Consider the following 20034-nt stretch of genomic DNA (forward strand, 5'->3'; position numbering starts at 1 on the left):
TCTGTTCAATATCTTTCAGGGCCGGTTCTGTCTAACGGTTTGATGCTCGATGCCTTGATAGAGAGGGACCATCATCCAAGGTCCGACCAACCGGGCGTATTTATACCATCCCAAGTCTCCGATGCACCCGGCCTTCTCAGCGCAAGCCGCGTCACGCATCTTGTCACCGTGAGGCCATGTCCGGATGGACGTTGCGACGGAACCAATAAGTCTCGACGTATTCATCGCGTAGATGGTTTAGTCCTCTCCCCAACTGTGTAAACAGGGCCGCTTGGCCGTACATCTCGGGCGATATTTCGGCCCCGACGGCCTGGCTGGGGCATTTTGTTACCGTGCAGATGTAAGATTCGCGATCGACGCCCCGGGCCGAGGTGGCTGAGTCTCACGAGGTGAGCGGAGCCGACGGGGCGGCGGGAATCCGATCGCATTCGCGCCGAGGGGTTGGTATGCACCCTGGACCAGGGCACGTGCGATGACGAACGGTCTGGTACAATCCAGCGGTGGTCTGCATTTTAAGCTTATTTTGGGTAGTCAAGGAGCTGTGCTTCTTTGTGGAAGCGACGTAGTGTATCACGCAGCGGAACAACAGGAGTGAGGGGTTATGGCCGTTGAATACTAGTTAACTTGGTTGTTATTCAGGTTAAGGCATACATGTAACGGGTCGGACAGCAAGAACCTCTTGCGTATCCACTGCTGCCGACAATGACGGACGGCGTAATTGGCAAACACTCACTTTCCAGCTCTTGGGGGGGTTTTCTTTCTAGATTCACGGCGGCAATCGAAAAGTGTATATAAACTTCGCGCGAGGAGGCGAACGTAGCGAAGACCCTCCCCTCAGACACCCCAACCATGAGAACATTTCCCAGACCGGGGCAGACCCCGAGTATACTATCCTCAGAGATCCGCGCCAAGAGGGAGTGCAAAAAAAAGAAAAAAAAAATAGTGCACGTGAATAAGTCCAGCCATTGAAGCAAACATGTGCCACCAGAACCTCATATTCTACCGGTGCAAGTCCGCCGACTGCGCGTTCAAGTGGTTCAACGGCCCGGAAAAGCCCAGGCCCTGCGACGAGGTTCGCGACAAGTTTCCGCAGAGGCCCGAGAATCGCATCGGCTTCTGCGACGGGGGCCTCGAAGTGACCGAGCTCAACTTTGACAGCGCAAACATGTGCGAGGCGTGCCAGCGGAGGGAGGCGTTCAAGGCGACGCGGCGAAAGCGGAAGGAATCGAAGAAGTAGATGGGGCATCTTTAGAATCACGCTCTTGGATTCAAGACTGAAGCGGCGATTTAGATGATGATGAGAATGGTGATAATGGCGATGGAGATGATGATATGACCGGGGGACGCAGCTCGGTCTCGCAATAGCAGTGTCTACATTAAACAACAGCAGTGAGAGTTTGTGATGGCGGTCCATTCTTGAATGCCGATTGTTACATGTATTTAGTCTGCGTGCATAGCGTAACGGGTTGGATAAGAAGAGGCCCCCCCTTCGTTCCTTGCTGCCCCGTGCTTGCGTGCGTCAATAACGGTTGATGGGAGTGATAGACAAGTTCCCCCTCCCGGGGTTCCTGATTCGCGAAGACCCCCAGGACCGTCTATAAAGCTCCGCGCAAGCAGACGAACATGGCGAAGAACCTCGCCCCTAGAACAATCCCCGACAAAAACAAATGCTCTCTTCCCAAGCAAACTGAAAGTTCAAAGGGCAGACGTCCCAGTCTGGTGTATTCGCAGATTCAGATTCCCCAAGGCCCGAAACCTCCTCTGCAAACTTGATAAACCACCCCTCTCCCAGGCCCAAGCAGACAGGCAGGCAGGCAGGCAGGCAACAAACATGTGCTTCCAGACCATCGAGTTCGCCGGGTGCAAAAACGACAACTGCACCATCGCGTGGTACGTCCGCCCGTACCGGCCCACGACGTGCGACGTTGTGCGCGAAAAGTTCCCCCACGTGGCGGAGACGGGCATCGGCTTCTGCGGCAGGGGCGTCCATGTGACCCGCAGGGTCATCAAGAGCGACTACTACTGCGCGAACTGCCAGGCGACGGAGGGTCGCAAGGAGGCGCGGCGCAAGCGCAAGGAAGAGAAGCAGCGCAAGGAGGCGGAGGGGTAAGTAAGATGGTATACTGTAGAAGAAGCTGATCGGACAATCGCATTTCCGGTTTTTGACTCTTGAGCCTGTGCCGACACCTTGGGTGCTGGTGATGATGATGATGATGATGTTGTTGTTGATGATGATGACCTGGCTGGGGAACGCAGCTCGTCCTTCCAACAACAGCTTCGACAGAGGCCGAACGCCGTCCCCTGGGCTTGACTGTTAACTATCTACTGCCCACCGCCAGCAGCCTTGGCCTTTGCCTCCTTGGCCTTGAGGTGCTCCATGTACCTCTCGTTCTGCCGCGCATACGCCATCTCGCCAACGCAGTCCTTGTGGCGCTCAATAAAGTCCACCACCCTGTCCAGCCTCCAGAACCCCCTCTCGTCCCGCAGGCTTTCCCTCTCCTCCTCATCCTCCTCCCTCCCCTCGTCGCGACGACGAATCACGTCGTCGTACGACTCGTCGCCCTCGAGGATCACGCGCTTGAGCGCCTTGACGAGGCACGCGCGGTACGTCACCTCGGCGCCCGTGGCCGTCGCGCGGTCGGGCTCCGGCACGGCGCCCTTGATGAGCACGTTCCAGATGGTCTCGCGCTGGCGCTCGCGCAAGAAGTCGTCCCGCCGGGCCGCGAAGTCGTCGCGCGCGTGGGGGAACGCACGCAGCGCCTCCTCGGTCACGCGCTCGCGCGTCGTCTGTGGCGCGGCGAAGCGGCCGGCGCGGCGGCACGCGGGGAGGAAGGCGTCGACCCAGGCGCGGAACGCGGGGCGGCCTCTCATGCGCCGCCGGTCGTTGGCCTTGAGCTTCTTGCGGTCCTCGGCGGCGGCTTGCTGCTGCTGCTGCTGCTCGGTGCCACCGTCTTGGATGCGTGTGATACTGGAGGTAGCAGCAGCAGCAGCAGCAGAAGGGTCGTCGTCTGGTGGGGGCACGTACATCATGCGGCACCGGGCGGCGTACTCGAACATGGCGTCCAGGCTCTCAAAGGGCCGGTCCCAGTAATCGACCACGGGGAGGCCGAGGAAGGCGAGCACCCTAGCGGGCTCCGAGGTGAGCAGGACCTTGGCGCGGTTGCGGTTCGTCTTCTCGATCTCGGGGACGCGCAGCCACAGGGCGCCGTCGTCGACAGTCAGGCCGTAGGGGCGGGTGGTCGAGCCGAGGATGTTCCAAATGTCGCCGTGCGCGTGCTTGAAGAGCATCCACTGCATCTCCTGGAGGGACCTGCAGATGCGCACGTCGACCTGGATATATCTGTCGTCTGGCATATTCTCGTCGGCGGCGGCGGCGGACTCCTCGTCTTTCAGCAGCCGCCGGGGCCAGGGCAGGGCGAGGTTCGAGGCGCAGGCGTCGTTGACGATGATGCGCGCGGCGCCCAGGGCATCGGCGATGGCGTCCAAGCCCCGGCGGGTGTCTTGGAGGCTACCGTCGACGTTGAAGTCCTTGGGCCACGCGACGAGGATGTCAATGTCGCCAAAGTCGGTCTTGCCGGGCCCGTCGATGGGGGACGCGACGCACACGTACGTCTGTCGCAGGATGGCCATGCAGCGGCTCTTGACGTCGTGATAGACGGGCCGCGGCATGCGGGGCGTGTGCAGCGGCCGGTCGCCCGAGGCGAAGGCGGCGCCGCCCATGATGTGCTGCTGTGTTGCGCGATGTAAGGACTGAGTTTTATGGTGTTTGTGTGTGTGTGTGAGACAGAAAGAGAAAGAGAGAGTGAGAGAATGGGGATGGCGATGCGGTAGAGAGGACGGGGGAGGAAAGGCCGGGCTGAGTCATCGCAAGGATCGAATGAGTGAGATGAAAGAATGGATGAATTGAAATAAAAAGGTAGTGTCGACGATGTACGTCGTTTGCGAGCACCGGATGGATTGTTGGAGAGTGAATTGCTCGCTGGTGGCGTGGCGCATGCCCTCGTCGTGAGTCCGAAGGCGGAGGAGCACCGAACATGAACAGATACGAGCACAGTCGATAGAGCCTTGCAGCCGACGACTTTACATGCCGATCAGGAGGGCGGGCTACCCGCCTGCTGTGCTCGTCACCGACGCGGCAGTTTGAGATGGATCACCTAGACTTTGTCCCTGCGGGCAGCAAACGCGCCATCCCAGGGGTGTATGGATGTGTGTGTATGTGTGTTTGTGTGTGTGACTGTGACTGTGACTGCGTCCCCGCGAATGGAGTCACACAATCGCGATGCAGGAGCAACGGGTAAGGTAGTTACCTCGGCCCAGGGTCTGGCGGAGCAGCGACGAGCATCATCACTCGCTTCCGTCCCGTGTTGTTGCAGGTTGATAAAGCTCACGGTCGCGACAGCCCTCCGCAAGTCGGTGATGGGGGGCCCCTGGCTTTCAAGTTATCATGTGGTGGCGGGCCCAGGTTGGATGGAACATGAAGTCGACGAGAGCCCCGCGATGCCCCATCTAGCGCCAGCAGTTGAGCCGTCGTAGAATGACTACGTTTGAATCCGCCGTCGAGTTCGACCGAGACATGCTGCTGAGGCTGCCACGCAGGTTCACGATGGGACGCCGCCGCCCCGAGGGAGTTTATGAGTCAGGCCGGGCCGGGGTGGTGGTGCTGCTCAGCCGCCACACGGTGATGTGAGGATGGGGGGATGATGCATTTCCGAGTGGGAGGAGAGAGACGTTGATGGAGCACGATGATGAGGGCAGGCTGATGCCGCGTGCACTGCAGCGGACGCCACTGCGGGTGGCTGCGACAGCACATGCATGTATTTGCTGTCGGACATTGATGGGAATCCTGCATGTGCCGCCCCGATGGTCCTAGCGAGAGACACGAGTCGCGCCATGCTGCCGCCGACACACACACATTGTATATATTAATAGTGTGTGATCTGTCACTCCATCTGTTAGATCTGCAGCTCCTCCGTACAACATCCCGTGTTCATCCATCTGATCCGCCCTTGGTGTTGCCCTTCTTGGCTCCCCATGTCTCGGGACCCCCCGCACCTGTATATATGCCATTGGATACTTAATCACCACCAGCAAGTCTCAAAATTCTTTACAAAACATGACCTTGTTCTCATACATGACAATTGATAGACTTGGTGTACTTGACATGGGACCGACCGGCCGCTAGCTGGCCGTCCACCGCAGATATAAACATGAAGCCAGGAGCATGAACCCGACGCCCGCAATGAGTACATACACCAAGCATGACAGACAGTGATACCCCTCCCCGGCTCTTCCATCGCAACATGGCGCTCACAGCTTCGTTCGACTCGTCAACCGTAGATTCTCAGTGCTCCTGCGTTACTCCTCATCGCCACTCGCACATAGTACTCCATCGCGACACTCCCATCACCATCATCCTCAACCACCACCACCATCATTACCACGCGATGCCCATCCCTACATCGCCCACGCCGCCACGCCCATCACCAGCGGCGCCAGGTACATTCCCTTGCCGGCGCTCAGCCCCGCCGCGGCACCCGTCTTGGTCGCCGACGCCGCCGCGCCCGTGGCGGTGCCCGACCCAGTCGCCGCGGCACCCGTCGTCGTCGTCGCGGAGGAGGCGCCGGATCCCGTGGGCGCCGCCGTCGTAGCCGTCGCCGTCGCGCTGGTAGTAGTCGTCGTCGCGTTGCCCCCGATGACGGCCGCGTGGTACTTGTCGACGACGTACTTGACAATCTCGTCGCCGTACTTGGCGACGTAGCCGCCGTGCACCTTCTTGTCCTTGCCGACGTCGCAGTAGGTGTCGCCCGTGTCGCAGTAGGAGACGAGTCGGTCCGAGTACTGCTTACACGTCTCCACCGAGGCGTTGTTGCGCTCAAAGAGCTATCCGAGTGTCAGTCAGTATTTTCGTACGAGGCATGGTTAGGTATGTATGTAGTAGGTAGTTTCAAGCCATTGTGCCACGTTGTACGGGGTACAAGCAAAGTACGGATAGTTGAGACAAGGAAGAGGGAAAGGGAAGAGGAGGGGACTCACGCCGTTCTTGATGCTGGTGCCCTTGTCGTAGGTGACGTTGGCGACGTGCGTCGGGTCGCCCAGGAAGACCATGGCGAGGACTAGAAGATGTGATCCGCTGTCAGCAAGCCTCTCTCAAACACACACACGACGGCTCATTTTTTTCGTCATTGGATTTTTGTTGTTCTTTCTTTCTCAATCAAGTGAAATGTAGCAATGCCAACTCACCATTCTTCTTAATGTCCGCGACGGGCAGCGCGCGCGCCGCGTCAAACACGCCGCCGCTGCCGCCGCACACGGCGTCCATGCCGACGTGCGCGCCCTGCGAGTAGCCCAGGATGGCCATCTTGCCGTCGGGGCAGTCGTTGAGGTAGTTGTTGACGACGCTCTGCATGGACTTGACGCCCGCGGCGACCGAGTCCTGGTACGCCGGGTCGGAGAAGGTGGCCGGGTAGTCGAGCGCCTGGACCTTGGACCCGGGGATCTTCTCGGTGATGTTGCCGGCGACGAGGCCCGTGACGCCCGCGCCCTGCGGCTCCGTGGTGCCGCGCGCGACCAGCACGAAGAGGCCCGTGGCGCACGTCGAGGTCGCCTTGTTGGTCACCGGGGGGTGCTGCTTGCGCCAGGGGTTCGGGCTCGGGTCCGCGGCGGCGACGCCGGCGAGGAGCAGCGCGAGGGAGCTTGTGGCGCGCATGGTTGCTGTCTGGCGGGTGAGAGCGTGTGTGTGTGTGTGTGTGTGTGTGTGTGTGTTGCTCGGTATTTTTTTGTGCTGTTGGTGGAGCTTCAAATGCCGGCCGCGGGTTGACGAGCGACGAGTGAGGCTATCACGAGATTGACACACAGGTGGTGCTGGTGTTTCTGTCTCACTCTCTCCGTGTCCGTCTACACACACGCGCAATTGTCGGAGCAACGTCCTCGGCAGGCGAAGCACAGCAGCAGCGGCACCGGCAAGAAGACGACGGGGACCAGGGAGAAGAGGGAAAACAACGGCAACGACGACGACAACGGAAGACGAGGACGAAGAAGCAGCGCAGAAGAGAAGAGAAGAGAAAAAAAAAAGAGGAGCTCCCGCGAGGTACTTGTACTAGCCTCCGGGTGTTGGCGGGCATGTTACCTCGTACGTACGTCGTAGCCGCTCATGCCATGCATCATCCTCCGCATCGCGCCCCCGGCGGCGTCAACGAGCGCGCACACACACATACCCATCGAGCCACCACCACCCCATAAACACGGACAGACTCACACCCACACACACACACCCGCACGTACGCGGCCCGGCCGAAGGAACCCCATCTGGAAGAGACCACAAACCATAACCCCACAAACCAACCACAACCCACCACCCACCGCTGTAGCAATAAGGCCACGCCACACCGAGTTGGGGGTCCCTCCTCCCGATAGTTCCCATCATACTGCACCGTACCGAGAGGGCCAGGCTAGCTTTTCTGGCCTGTGGCCCCTTGAGAGTGTCAAACCCCCCAGCACAAAAAGGGCACCCACCGCCGGGCGAGAGAGACAGGCAGGTAGACAGGCATCCCCATCCTCGTCGCCTGCCTCGCATCCTGGCCTGCCCACGCTCCGCCCGCCCATCCCCCACTCCGCCCAAACCCCGCAGCAGGCAGGCGGCGGCTCCAAAGGTCCAGGGAGGGAGGCGTGGCGTGGGGCCGGCGTGAGGCTTGCAGCTCCTCACGCAGCCAACCGGGGTTGGGCGCGCCTCGTTCGGCAGCCGGATCCCGACGCGGCAGGCGAGGCCAAACTGGTGGGCTGTGGCGTGGCGTGGCGTGGCGTGGCGTGGCGTGTGTCGTCTTGCTTGCTTCCCAGTAATAGTTACATAGGTAGCCCAAGCCCAAAAACTGTCTCTCATCAATGTGGGTGGATGTTGTCGCTCTCCCGTATGCTTTGCCCAGTTCAGGAGCACCTACTAATGCTTCTCTTCGTCCCCCCTGCCCAGCCAGCCGTCACTGATGCTTGCTTGGCTGCTTGCCCGCCCGCCCGTCCGCCCGCCGACGATGGTTACCTGCCCGCATTGGTACCTTGCAGGCTGCGCAGGGATCAACATTGAGTCCCCGCCGCTGACAGAGTTTCACATGCCACCGACTTGGCGGTCTCGGCCCCAGTCGGGTAGTCGTGCGTGCAGCGCTGACTACCAACTGGTAGCAGTAGTCGTAGTAGTAGTAGTCGTAGGAGGAGTAGCGGTAGCAGCAGAAGTGACAGTCGGGCGTGCGGCGTCCGTGTTTCTTTACAAAATACCTTCTGTCCGTTCATCTTCATACATGCCATGCTCTGCACCCGACGCACGCACAGTAGTAAAAAAGCCCCGCGCTCAGCAAGCGTCCAGCCGTCGCGGCTCAAGCAGCAGGCACCATCGCGTACGAAGTACACACTCGACAAGAGAGCAGCACAAACCAGGTCGTCGTCATACCCACGATCCCATGACTGCGCGCGCACTCGCACTCGCACGCACCGGGCCACGTTTCAGCCGCGCGCCGGCCCTGGAGACAGAACGCATATCGCTACATGTAGTTATATGCCGCAATGCTTAGAGTTGAAACTCGCAAGCAAAGAACAAGCCAGCCAATCGCCTGTTGCAAAAAGGTCGCAAAGCATGGGCCTTGAGCTGTGCTCTGCTTGATGGTCTCCCATCACGCGCAAAGAAGAAAAAAAGAAAGAGCCAGAGAAGAAAAGAAGAAGAAAAAGCTCTGTTCAACATGGGTTCCCCTGACTTCCCCACAGGCGTCGATCATGCCTGCCTGGCAGTACGCAGTACAACCTGCCTATCCCGCCCCGTCGACGGGGGAAAAGCAGCTGTTGTGTAATAGTAAACCCTCTGCTAAGACGAGATGGATGGACTTGGCGCCGCTTGAAATTGCTCGTCCCACCTATTTCGGCGCGCTCCGTGTATGATGGGTAGCTGGCTGGGGCGTGTGTCTACACGTATGGGTACGGTATGGGCATGGGGTGTGCGTGTGCCTGCCATGAACCCCTGACGATAATGGATACTTTATGTACTTTGTAGGCGCTGCAAAAGTACGTGCGTGGGGAGTGTTATCATTGAATCCCCCTTCGACAAAGTTTTGCCTCGTAAGCATCATCTACGACTTAACTTGGTTACCTAACCTAACTTGCAAAATACGTTGCCCCTTCTTCTATCCAGTCAGCTGCAGAACTTGCCCGTGCCATTCCCCGTCCATGCCACAACGGCATCATAGCGAGGGGTCTCGTGCATACATTTGAACCCGGCTGCCCCCTACGCGTACGTCTCGCCACAGCGGCACTCCTCCATCTTGCCGGCGTGTCCCCCTCGTCCTTCCTCCGCAGTGGCCTCGAGATGCAGGTGCGCGCCGTGCGCGACGAGCGTCCTCGCAACGTCCGCATGGCCCGACCCCACGGCCAGCAGCAGCGGCACGCTGCAGGACTCGTTGCCGTTACCGCCGCCGCTGCTGCCCGCGTCTACATCCGAGTCCTTGGCTAGGCCCAGTAACAGCCTCCTCCCCGCGTCGTTGTCATCGTCCACGCACCCGCCGCGATCTTGAAGCAGCCGCGACACGACGGCCTGGATCGCCGCATCCACCACGATGGTGGTGGTGGCGGTGGTGCCATCAACGTCGGAGTCGCCGCCGCCGGAGCCACGCTCGACGACGGGCCGCAGCGGGCTGTTGGCGTCGGCGCCGTGGGCGAGCAGCATCTCCACGAGCGTCATGTCGCCGTGGCCTGCCGCGTTGGCGAGCGGCGTGCGGCCGTAGGGGTCCCGCGTCTCGAGGTCGATGCCGTGGACGCGCAGGAGCATGCGCGCGAGCGCCGCGTTGCGATGCGCCGCGGCCCAGCATAGTGCCGCCTGGCCCTTGGGCGAGCGGGCGTTGACGTTGATGTTTATTACCTCTGCTCCCTCTCCCTCTTCTTGTTCTCCAGCCCCTGCTTCTTCCTCTCCTCCTCCTCCGCCTTCATCCCCTCCGCCGTCGCCGCCGCCGCGATCATCATCACGCGTGGCCGCCGTAGCAGCCCCCAGCAGCAGCGCGACCACGTCCTCAAAGTTGTACTGAGCCGCGAGCTCCAGCGGACTGGGCGCGTTGGCGCACTGCGGGCACCTCGTCGCGGCGGCGGCACCTCCTCCTCTGCCAGCGGCGATGGCGGCGGCGGCGTCGAGGGCGTCGCGCACCGTGCCCATCCGCCGGCGCCGGATGGCCCACGTCACCAGCGACGGGCCGTGGGCCTGCACGCCGAGCCGGTAGCGGTGCCGCAGCAGGTCGCGGTACAGCCGCCGGCTCGCCCGCGACAGCGCCGAGAGGTCCTGCGCGCTGGCGACGAAGCCAGCGATGAACAGCAGGAGCTCTGCGGGGAGGCTGGCGAGCTCGCAGGCCGGGCGGCGCTGGTTGCTAGTAGTGCCGCCGTTGCTCACGGGGATGGGCGGCGGATCCATGAATGGGGATGGAGGTGACTGACATGGAGGGGTTGCAGCAGGGCAGGTGATGCTGTCTAACCGGCTACCTCGTGAGAAGCCACGGCTGCATTGTTGTGGTTGATGGCCGTTGACGGGAACCGGATGTGATAAAAACGCCTGATGAAGAAAGACTGCCGGCAAGGGGGTATCGGGCAGCTCCCATCTCCAAGATCCCAACAGTGACCCTACTGATGGCTACGTAGTCACATCAATCGTGAATTGGTAGATGCGGTGAGGCCACCCACCACCCACGCCTGGTCCCCTGACATCAGCATGATGCGTCCATCTGCATGTAACCCCGAACCCGAAACCGCGCCGGCCGGCATCCATCCATCCGGCACGCATGGCGCCACCACCCATCCGAACAATAACGCTACACACTTAGCATGAACATGGAATTTAACTATACGGTCTGCTATTTGGGTGGGCGGCTATCCAACGTGCTTATAAGCGGTGTTGTATTCACCTTCACTCTGCCCCCCCTTTCTCACGACTGTCTGGTTCCAGTCCACCATCGGCGGGCACAACACCAACAAGAGTCTACCCAACAACGCTTCACCATTCTATATCGCCGTAGCATCACTTCCCCCGCGCGCTCTGCTGCCCTAATCCCACAGTCTCGTCCCTCGACTGACGCAGGAACGGCACCAGGGCCGACCCGCCCGTGCCCTGGAGCTCATCCCCGCCGCCCTTGGCCATGACCGCCTGCAGCCCGGCCTCCTCCTCCTCCTCTTCCTCCTCCTTTTGCTCTCTCTCGCCCCTTGTTGCCGGGCCCGTCCCATCCCCCCCGTTTGTGCGCCGCGCCCCGTTCCTCGTCTCTCGCGCATCATCATCATCGCCATTAGCCTCCTGCGCGGCCGCAAGGCGTGCCGGCTGCACAATGTACTTGCTCACCACGGCCATGTGCCTCCCGCGCCACGACCGCAGCTCCTTGACGCACCCGTCGTACGCCCGCACCAGCCGCTCATCGGACCGGCGGTGGCTCTCGACGTAGCCGCGTATCGTCATCGGCAAGCGGGCCAGCTGCCCGAGCAGCTCGCGGTGCTTGCCGGGCATGTACGCCCTCATCTCCTATCGTCACGCGGGCGCGCGCAAAGAGCAGCAACAGGTCAGCCAGCGTCCTTTGCCCATTTTATCGGGTCGTTTCATCGGTGCGCGCCCTCCCACTTCGTAGGCCTGTCGTCACATGCGTATCCAACATCATCACCACCAGCCCAAGCCCAGCCCAGGCCGGCGCCCCCTGGATATGTTTTGACACTAAAAAGAAGGAAGAAAAAAAACTCACCTCGAAAAAGGACTCGCGTCCCCCGCCGGGACCCTCATGTCGCACGCCCAGCACGCAGTCGAGCGCCTGGAACAGGCAGCTCTGGCCTGCGCTCCCGCCCACGCACCGTGCCCGGCGCTCCGACCCGTCGACGCGCTGGAACACCACCTCCCCGCGCGGCAGGCCCTTGTTCTCCATGCCCCTGCCGCCGCTGAAGAAGGGCCGCAGCTCGTGGTAGAAGGCGCGCGCGTCCAGGAGGGGGTACAGCTTGGGCAGGTGCCTCGCCATGCGGGCCAACGCCTCGGCGGAGCGGTCCAGCGCCGCGACCAGGCCCGAGGAGACGTCGTCGTCGTCGTCGTCGTCGTCAGCATCGTCGTTTCCGTTGACGGCCGCGGCGAGGGCGTCCAGCAGGAGAGCCAGTAGCGTGCCGCCCTCTGCTTCGACTAGCACGGGGACGAGGTAGAAGGCGTCCTCGCCGCGTGTGCCCGTAAAGGACCCGAGCGAGACGAGCTCCTCCAAGTCGTAGAACCCAGCGCCGGCATCATCGCCATCATTGTTATCCTCGTTGCTACCGACGCCGCCGCCGCTACCACCCACCACTGCCGCCCAGTTCCAAAGGCAGAGCCCCGCGTAGCTCAGCACGGGCTCCATGCCCAGGCGCTCGCAGACGTGCAGAAACGGCTCGCCGAGCTGCGGCGGCACCGTGTCGACGACGGCGGCATCGCCGCCGCCCGCCCAGACGTAGCCGTGGACGAGGAACGCGAGGACCACGTACGCGCGCCGCAGGTCCGGCTCCGTCGTCAGCCCGCTCGTGCTGAGCACGGGCAGCGCCCCGACGTGCCCGCCGAGCGCGCGCGACGCGATCAGCGCGGGCAGCCGGGCGGCGAGGTCGTCCCACGGGGCGTAGTAGCCGTCGCGGAAGGAGGTCAGGGGGGTGTCGTCGGAGAGGAAGCCCCTCGTGCGGGAGAGGCCAAAGGAGGCGAGGTCTGGGAAGACGACTACCATGATGGGGTTGCACGCTGAAGCACGTTGCAGTGGGATGCCCGTATAATGCTTGTCTAGTTGGTGCTGGTGATGGCATTAACGTAACGGAGCAGTGGCGGTCTAAGTCGTCGTTTTTCACAATTCTGCACACCTGTATCAGTGCTGTACATCGACCTGCCAATTGAGTATAAGCTATATATAATCCAGGCCTCTATGTCCTAGTTCACTTTACATCTTGCCGCTCAGCGCCCTTGGAGCGTTGCGCTTCGATTCGCACTTGACAATGCGCGCGCCCTTGGCTTGACGCATACACCACTTATTTAGGCTAGCAGTGCGGCATGTCGTCTGGCCAAGGGGTGCGACCGTCCAGTCGTCAGCACGGAACAAGCACTCGGGGCAACGCATACACGTCGCCAAGGTTCTCTTATCACTTCACGTTCCATGCAACTGTTCTCGCACCCCGGGACCCCCCATCGTCACGAGGTCGCTGCACGGTGATGTATGTGTACATGTAATCTCTGCCGCCAGGGCGTTTTATGGCTCTGGCGCATAGACGTCGTATGGCCTTGGGCGCGCAGGATCAAACCGCGCAATGTCTCCGGCGGACATGTCCGTCAAACTATATCGTAATCGAAAAAAAGGCACAAGAGAAAATAAATATCGAAAAGACAAAGTGTGTGTCGTTGGGGGGTTGCCTGTGCTGTCGTCGAAACACTCGCACGAGCCGTCAGAGACTCGTTGCGCATTTTACGCGCAACGCATATGGTTGAATGGCTCTAGCGTTGGGGTGATGTGGTCTCGATAGGCGGGAGGGAGGGAGGGAGGGAGTTGTCGAAAGCCCATGGTCGAGTCGATGGGGAGCGGGCATGTGCTTCCAAGAGGGCTTGTAGTAGTTAGTTGGCTTTGAGGGTTCAGATAAACCACTCAACTTGCAGGTTTGTGTTATGGACACATGGCTGAAAAGCGATGGGTGTAAAGCTGGACAGCGCTGGGATTGAAATTGCTAGACGAAAACGGCGGGTGCGAAATGGGAGAGAGTCCAATCGAGTCAAGCCCGCCACGGGAGCACCGACATAATACGCACCAAGTCGAATGCAATTGATGACCCCAGGCACACTACATGAACTATGTGTCCACGTTCTTGCGTAAATGGCAACATGGGCGTATGAGCGGATGTAGAATGCTTTTCAGGTAGTTCATCTCGAGTAGAAGTGGGTTTCTTTCCGTGATGAGTTGGGTCAACTTTAGCTTTCATGACGTATTCAACTCATTCACGATGCGCATGTGAGCCTCATTGATGTGAATATGCATAACATAACCCGCGACCTATCGTCACCCCATGACGATCACTTGAGAGATCCAGCGCAAGATTCATCGTTAAAGCAAACCTATCTAACTCTTTTCTCTCTCCACTGCATTATTAATTCTCGGCTTTATAAGATCCATGGGGCCCTCACATGCAATGAGTTGAGTCTCCTTCCCCGTCCCCGCAAGCGTTGCTTCCGATGTGGCCGTGAGGCAGACAGAGCTCCGTCCGATATTGGCCACATCCGCAGCAACGCAACGGCCGCCGATCTGAAGCGCAAGCATCACCATGGGTGAAGAGCACCAAGAGCCGAATCAATCGGGTCATCATGGCTTGGAACCCGAGGACAGACCTGAACGGCTCGCGACGCGAGACCCCAGGCCATGAGGGCGACTCCATCATCGGTATCATCGTCACGATATAAGAAGCCTCCGTTGAGCATCACATCACCATGGCGAGACATCACATCACGTCAATCACGATCAACCTTCTCCCGCAACCAGCAACCTTGCCTCACAAAGGCAACCAACCGATCATTCGCTTCTTAAACATAGAGATTCAAAGCAACTGACGGACCGAAAAGCCCCCCATCATGTTTTCCTCCGCGCAGCCCGTCCTCCCGCCCGGCACCCTCGTGCTCGTTACCGGCGTCTCCGGCTTCATCGGCAGCCACGTCGCCGACAAGCTCCTGGCCGCGGGGTACGCCGTCCGCGGCACAACGCGCGACGCGGCCAAGCACGCCTGGCTCGCGGCGCTGTTCGACGACAGGTACGGCAAGGGCCGGTTCGAGCTGCACGGCGTGCCGGACATGGCTGCCGAGGGGGCCTTTGACCAGGTTCTCCAAGGTAGGCACACAGTTTCGATATATGCCCAGGTGTCAAGATGTTCTACACAGTTTCGATATATGTCCAAGTGTCAAGTTTCTTCTTCCACTCAATGCCCCGGTCGTTTCCACCCCTTTTCTCCGGCCCTAATCACGCCGATGCTGGGACATCTCGAGAAAGCTATACAAGTTTGCATTCGAGTGGCATGGGCATCATATCAGGGTTTTGCGTGTCATGTCGATGAAAATATCAGGGGCTGATGATGATGATGATAATAATCCCGCGCAGGAGCCTCCGGCGTCATCAACATCGCCTCCGACACCACCTTCGCGCCGGACCCGCACGCCGTCATCACGCCCACCGTCGCCGGCGCGGTGAACCTCGCGCGCGCCGCCTCGCGCACGCCCTCGGTGCGGCGCTTCGTGCAGACGTCGAGCTGCGCCTCGGCCGCGAACCCCGGTCCCATCACCACCACGGCCACCACCGGGCCCGACAACGGCGGCAGAGAGTACCCAACCATCACCAAGGAGACGTGGAACGATGCCGCCGTGGCGCAGGCGTGGGCCCCGCCTCCGTACGAGCCCGCCCGGGGCTTCGCCGTGTACGCCGCGTGCAAGACCGAGGCGGAGAGGGCGCTGTGGAGGTGGTATCGTGAGACGCGGCCTGCGCTCGTGCTCAACGCTGGTGAGCCTAACTTGACTCCCTAACCCCCCTTACATGAAGGCGGCGCCTGGCCTGGCCTGGCCTGCTGCGTCCCCAACCATGTGACGCATGAAGCCGCCCCTTAGATGTAGAGCGGTGCGTGTGTGCTGACGAGAAACTCTTACAAGTACTTCCGAGCATGAACATGGGCAAGAGTCTGGATGTGACGCATCAGGGGCACCCGTCCACGTCGGGGCTCGTCGCGGCGCTGTTCACGGGCAACCACGATGATCTCGCCTCCGCTGCGCAATGTATGTAATGTACCTACTTATCCCACCCCCCTTTCTTCTCCTTCTCCTGCCTCTCTCCTGCTGCCTCTACTAGTCCTCCATCATCATCCCTACTTGCAAGGCTGACCAAGCACCCACGCGCGCACCAGACTTTTACATAGACGTGCAAGACACGGCGCGGCTGCACGTCGCCGCGCTGCTGCACCCAGACGTGCGTGAGGAGCGGCTGTTCGCCTACGCGGGCCCTTACACCTGGCGCACGATCCAGCGTGCCATGCAAGAGCTGTACCCGCGCCGTACGTTCGCGCCGGACGTGGCGGACGCGCCGCTCGACGGGAGCGTGGTGCCGGGGACGGCGCGCGCCGAGGCCCTCCTGCGCGAGATGGGGCGCGACGGATGGACGAGCCTAGAGGACTGCGTGAGGATGAACACGGAGGACCTGGCTGTGTAGGTGGTTTACTGGGTTTCTCGTGCGCCTCTGTGTGTGGCACGGATGTGTGCCCGGGCGCCGACGTTTATGTGAGGGGTGGTCGGGCAGTCGAGACGTCCCGCAGGGGATGTCTGGTGGCATTGGTTGTCATGGGCTGGTTGGCGGTGATGGGAGGAGAGGGCAGCCCGACCATCGGGATGTGACCGCATATGCTCATTTGAGTACGGGTGGCCAACTCTAACGGGTTCTATCGTGGTTGTGGAGCGGATAAGAGAAGATGTACGTGAGTTCGGGTGGCCAGTATATACGCCGGGCAGTACTCTCGGTCGGCGAGGCGGCGCGGCACCAGAGAGTGACTGGAACAAAGTAACGTGAGCCAGATATACCGATAGCTTGCACACTGAGCGCTTTGTCCGGGACTGAAGACATCGCCATCGTCACAGCGAGGTGGCCTGTGGCCTCGTGTGGACAGGACGTCAACTACAAAAGTAGCCATGCCATTTGTCAGTTGGTCTGCTACAATAGGCCCATCAACAGAGTCGAGCGGTGCAAGGCCCGTACCGGCCATTGCCCGCTGGGTCTTCTCCGAGGGTCGGTATCGGCCTTGCGCCGCCAACGACGAACAGCAGCAGAGATGCCACGTGCTGCGATGGCCCGGGACGAGGCCGATCAGGCTCACTTTCAGTTGGTCGAGCAGCCCAAGCACGTGGCAGCTCATGTGCGGCCGCTTCAACCACGGCGGCTAGCACGGCAGAGTCTCACGGACGAACACGCGCCCACTCACATGGCATGGGAGCAAACCGCTCCTCCTCGTCGCGAACCAAACAAGGCACGGCTGGATGGACGGACCCCGCCCTGATCGGTTGTTGCGTTCCGGCCAGCAATGGCTCGCCAACGTGGGGTGAAACGACACGCGTGCCCGTGTGCAACCGAGCAGAGCGGCTCGCCGCCAGTCCCATCCGTGAGACGCCAGACGGGCAGCCGCGCATCGAGTTCAGTGCAGCTGGCCCGTTGTGGCACAGCGTCGGGGGCCAAGGAACGTGTGAAGGAAGGGACGGCATCCCTGGTCTGAGACATGCGGTAACCAGAGGCAGGCTCCACGACAGACGCGCATCGGGCAGGTCAAAGTCCTTCGGCAGCCGACCGATGCCATGCATGGAGACTATCAATCCAGCCGTCCATCCACCAGGGGCAGACCAAAAAAAACAGAGCCGCGTCTCGCCAGGGCTGCCGGTGAGCCGTCACACTCTCCTCCTCCCTCCCCCACCCAGGCGGGCGGATAGAGGGCAGGCAGGACATCAAGGGAACCACGTGGCACAAGCGCTCAGGTCGGGGTTGTTGTATGGAGTGGGCGGCTGAGGAGAAGCTCGGACGTCGATATTCTTTTCTTCATCGGGGCCAAAGATACAGTCAGGCTTCTCGTCCTTGATTCGTCGCCACGGGGCGAGGAGGACAAAAGAGAGACGGCTCGCGTTGGTCGGCCTGCCGATGACGGGCTTGACGGCACCCCGGGATGGGATGGGGGGCATGCCAGGCTTCGGAGGAGCTGCTGCTGCTGCGACGGCACAAAGATGAAACTGCGCTGTAAGACAGCAGCAGCAGACGAGAGGAGCGAATGGCCTGTTCGCTTGGCACGCAGATGCGAGGGCATGCGGCCACGGAGGGCGGGGTTGCATTTGGAGAAGCGCGCGCGCGTTGGGTGCCCGCGACACGAGCGAGCGAGGCTGCTGACGGCGACAAAGGCCCAATGAAGGCGCCGAGTGGCTTCGTCCAAGGATCCAATGGACGTGCGGCTGCTGCCGATGGCATCAGCTCGAGGGGGGGCGGTGGTGGTTGCATACATATGTACTTCGTACCTCCATGATAGGTACATGGATGGATGATATTATCGACGGCGGCTGGTGCGGTGTTCCCATGGCCGGGGCGGGATGCGTTGCAACGCAATTGCGGCGCGAGGCATCGTTGGGTGTGCCGCAATGAGGCAGCGTTGGGTGGGTGGGCGGAGTGCAACAAGAGTTGCAAGTGCAAGGTTTGCAGCAGCAACCTCCTCCTTCTCGTCCTCTGGAAGTTGTCCTCCACCTTGCAAATGATGGCGTTAGCGAAACGTCCGCCGAGCGCCGGGGGAGGCTGCGGTGGCTGCACGCCGTGGCTGAGTTGAAGACACAGCACGGACGAGGCGCCGCCAGCCTTGGAAGTGGAGGATGGAGGAACTTGGCCCCAGGGCATTTGCATCGCTGGTGGATTGTCCCCCCGACTGCATGACCGAGCAGCCCTGATGAGCCACCTCACCTCTGCCCTGTGCAAGCCCCTGGAGCGTGGTGGTGGTGGTGGCTGCACCAGCACGTGCTGCGGGTGGCGGGAGGCAGACTCAGGCTTTCCATCCGTTCATTCCAAGGTTCCATCCCATCCCGGCCCATCCCCTGCGAACACCAGGTGGCTGTTCCCCCCTTTCGTCTGTTTGACGATTTCCCAAGCAAGCTAACGGGCGATCAGGGCCTTGGACAGGACGAACGATACCTTGACGACACGCGAACAAGAATAGAAACCTCCATGGCCCCGCCGCCGGCGCGTCACAGTCACGACAGCCCTGCAGCCCCTGCAGGTCCGAAGCCGTGGAACCCGCACCGGAGGGGCGTCCCCAGGCGGGATGACGGGCGATTGACGGAACCTGGAATGGCTGACAATTTGCAACGAATGCACTGCGTATACATCGAGGTAGCAGTGGTGAAAAGGCAAAAGGCGTGCACCAACCACACCATACCACCACCCCTGTCTCTGGGGTCGACGGCCGGCTTGGGTCGACGGCGATGCCGATGGAGGAGGGTACGATTTCGCCAGAGGCGCTTCCTAGTCTGCCGTACCACGACTCCTCGGGACCAAGGCCGTCGACTGATTGGCGAGGGCATGCAAAGCAAGGCAATCTTGGAGCCCGAGCTGAGTTTGGTTGCAACCCGTACGTAAATAAGGTGGTTGACGCGGCACGCGACGACCTCGTGGTCCTGCTGCACCTTGTTGGTGCTGACAGTACGTAGTAGTGAGCCGTTCCTCTTTTTTCCCCTTCTCCCCCTGCGTTGGTCTGGGTGGTGCTGCATCGGTCGGTCGTCCTTGTGCTTCCACAAGTCTTCCAGCTCGCGTTCCATGCCACACACCCTTCCACGGCCGACGACGATCAGAAAGAATATAACCACAAGTTGGGGGCCGAACATGCATGCGGGAGAGACACTGCAACCGCACATGGGCCCTGCCCCTGACCTGTCTGTGCCTGTGGTTTTTTGCTTTTCCCAGGTGCCGCGCAGCGTCAATCTTGACCATATTCTCCGGCATCGCGTGTCAGACATGCACAAGAGGGGAGCGCGGCTGCGACAGCTGTCTCTGTCTCTGTCTTTGCCTTTGCCTTTGCCTCGCCCTGGGCTTGGTTTGGCCTGCGCGGCAACGGCAGGGTAGGCAAGCAGGCAGGCAGGGCCTTCATTTCCGCAGCATCCGCGTGCTGCGTAGATGACGACTGCTGGGCGTTCGTTTCTCTGCTGTTGCTGTCATGGCTTCCTTTTCGTGCGGGCTTTGCCCACATGGTTTGCGGGCGTGGCATCGCGCGTGCTGGCCAACACAACGAAATGGGAGATTGTGCACTGCTACCTACTACAACGTGCTGTCCAGTGAGACAGCGTCCAAGCACCGTCCAAAGCACACCGACACTGCGGGCGGCACTCGTGCCTCCATGACTGATGGGGTGCTGGTGTTGCTGGTGAGTGGAGCTTCGACAGGTTGCGTGGCTGCTCTGCTTCATCAGCGGACACATGGATGGCCCCCATCATGCCCTGCAGCGAAGCGCGGGCACCCACCTTGG

The 20034-nt window shown here is 60.9% G+C and overlaps 7 protein-coding genes across 7 annotated transcripts; 3 read left to right on the plus strand and 4 right to left on the minus strand.

Moving 5' to 3' along the window:
* Positions 1-976: 976 nt before the first annotated feature.
* Positions 977-1237, plus strand: JDV02_005484 (uncharacterized protein; the record flags this gene model as incomplete). The annotated part of the gene is made up of 1 exon (XM_047986789.1): positions 977-1237. The coding sequence occupies one exon, from the start codon at positions 977-979 to the stop codon at positions 1235-1237; it is 261 nt and encodes an 86-aa protein (XP_047842772.1).
* Positions 1238-1279: 42 nt separating this feature from the next.
* Positions 1280-4043, minus strand: JDV02_005486 (uncharacterized protein). The gene has a single exon (XM_047986791.1). The coding sequence runs from the start codon at positions 3718-3720 to the stop codon at positions 2323-2325; it is 1398 nt and encodes a 465-aa protein (XP_047842773.1). The 5' UTR covers positions 3721-4043; the 3' UTR covers positions 1280-2322.
* JDV02_005485 (uncharacterized protein) lies at positions 1832-2110 on the plus strand (the record flags this gene model as incomplete). The annotated part of the gene is made up of 1 exon (XM_047986790.1): positions 1832-2110. The coding sequence occupies one exon, from the start codon at positions 1832-1834 to the stop codon at positions 2108-2110; it is 279 nt and encodes a 92-aa protein (XP_047842774.1).
* A 915-nt stretch (positions 4044-4958) lies between the features above and the next one.
* On the minus strand, positions 4959-6748 carry JDV02_005487 (Acetylxylan esterase). The gene is made up of 3 exons (XM_047986792.1): positions 6241-6748; positions 6034-6113; positions 4959-5880 (listed from the first exon to the last, which is right to left on the minus strand). Exons 1-3 carry the CDS (start codon positions 6704-6706, stop codon positions 5455-5457), a joined length of 972 nt encoding a protein of 323 aa, XP_047842775.1. The 5' UTR covers positions 6707-6748; the 3' UTR covers positions 4959-5454.
* A 2267-nt stretch (positions 6749-9015) lies between these two features.
* On the minus strand, positions 9016-10643 carry JDV02_005488 (uncharacterized protein). The gene has a single exon (XM_047986793.1). It carries the CDS (start codon positions 10427-10429, stop codon positions 9260-9262), a length of 1170 nt encoding a protein of 389 aa, XP_047842776.1. The 5' UTR covers positions 10430-10643; the 3' UTR covers positions 9016-9259.
* Positions 10644-11029: 386 nt separating this feature from the next.
* BNA2_2 (Indoleamine 2,3-dioxygenase) lies at positions 11030-12719 on the minus strand (the record flags this gene model as incomplete). The annotated part of the gene is made up of 2 exons (XM_047986794.1): positions 11030-11521; positions 11736-12719. 2 exons carry the CDS (start codon positions 12717-12719, stop codon positions 11030-11032), a joined length of 1476 nt encoding a protein of 491 aa, XP_047842777.1.
* A 1877-nt stretch (positions 12720-14596) lies between these two features.
* On the plus strand, positions 14597-16211 carry JDV02_005490 (uncharacterized protein; the record flags this gene model as incomplete). The annotated part of the gene is made up of 4 exons (XM_047986795.1): positions 14597-14849; positions 15117-15512; positions 15659-15781; positions 15910-16211. 4 exons carry the CDS (start codon positions 14597-14599, stop codon positions 16209-16211), a joined length of 1074 nt encoding a protein of 357 aa, XP_047842778.1.
* Between the last annotated feature and the right edge of the window lie 3823 nt (positions 16212-20034).

The sequence above is a fragment of the Purpureocillium takamizusanense genome, chromosome 4, assembly GCF_022605165.1.
Source record: "Purpureocillium takamizusanense chromosome 4, complete sequence".
NCBI classification, from domain to species: domain Eukaryota; kingdom Fungi; phylum Ascomycota; class Sordariomycetes; order Hypocreales; family Ophiocordycipitaceae; genus Purpureocillium; species Purpureocillium takamizusanense.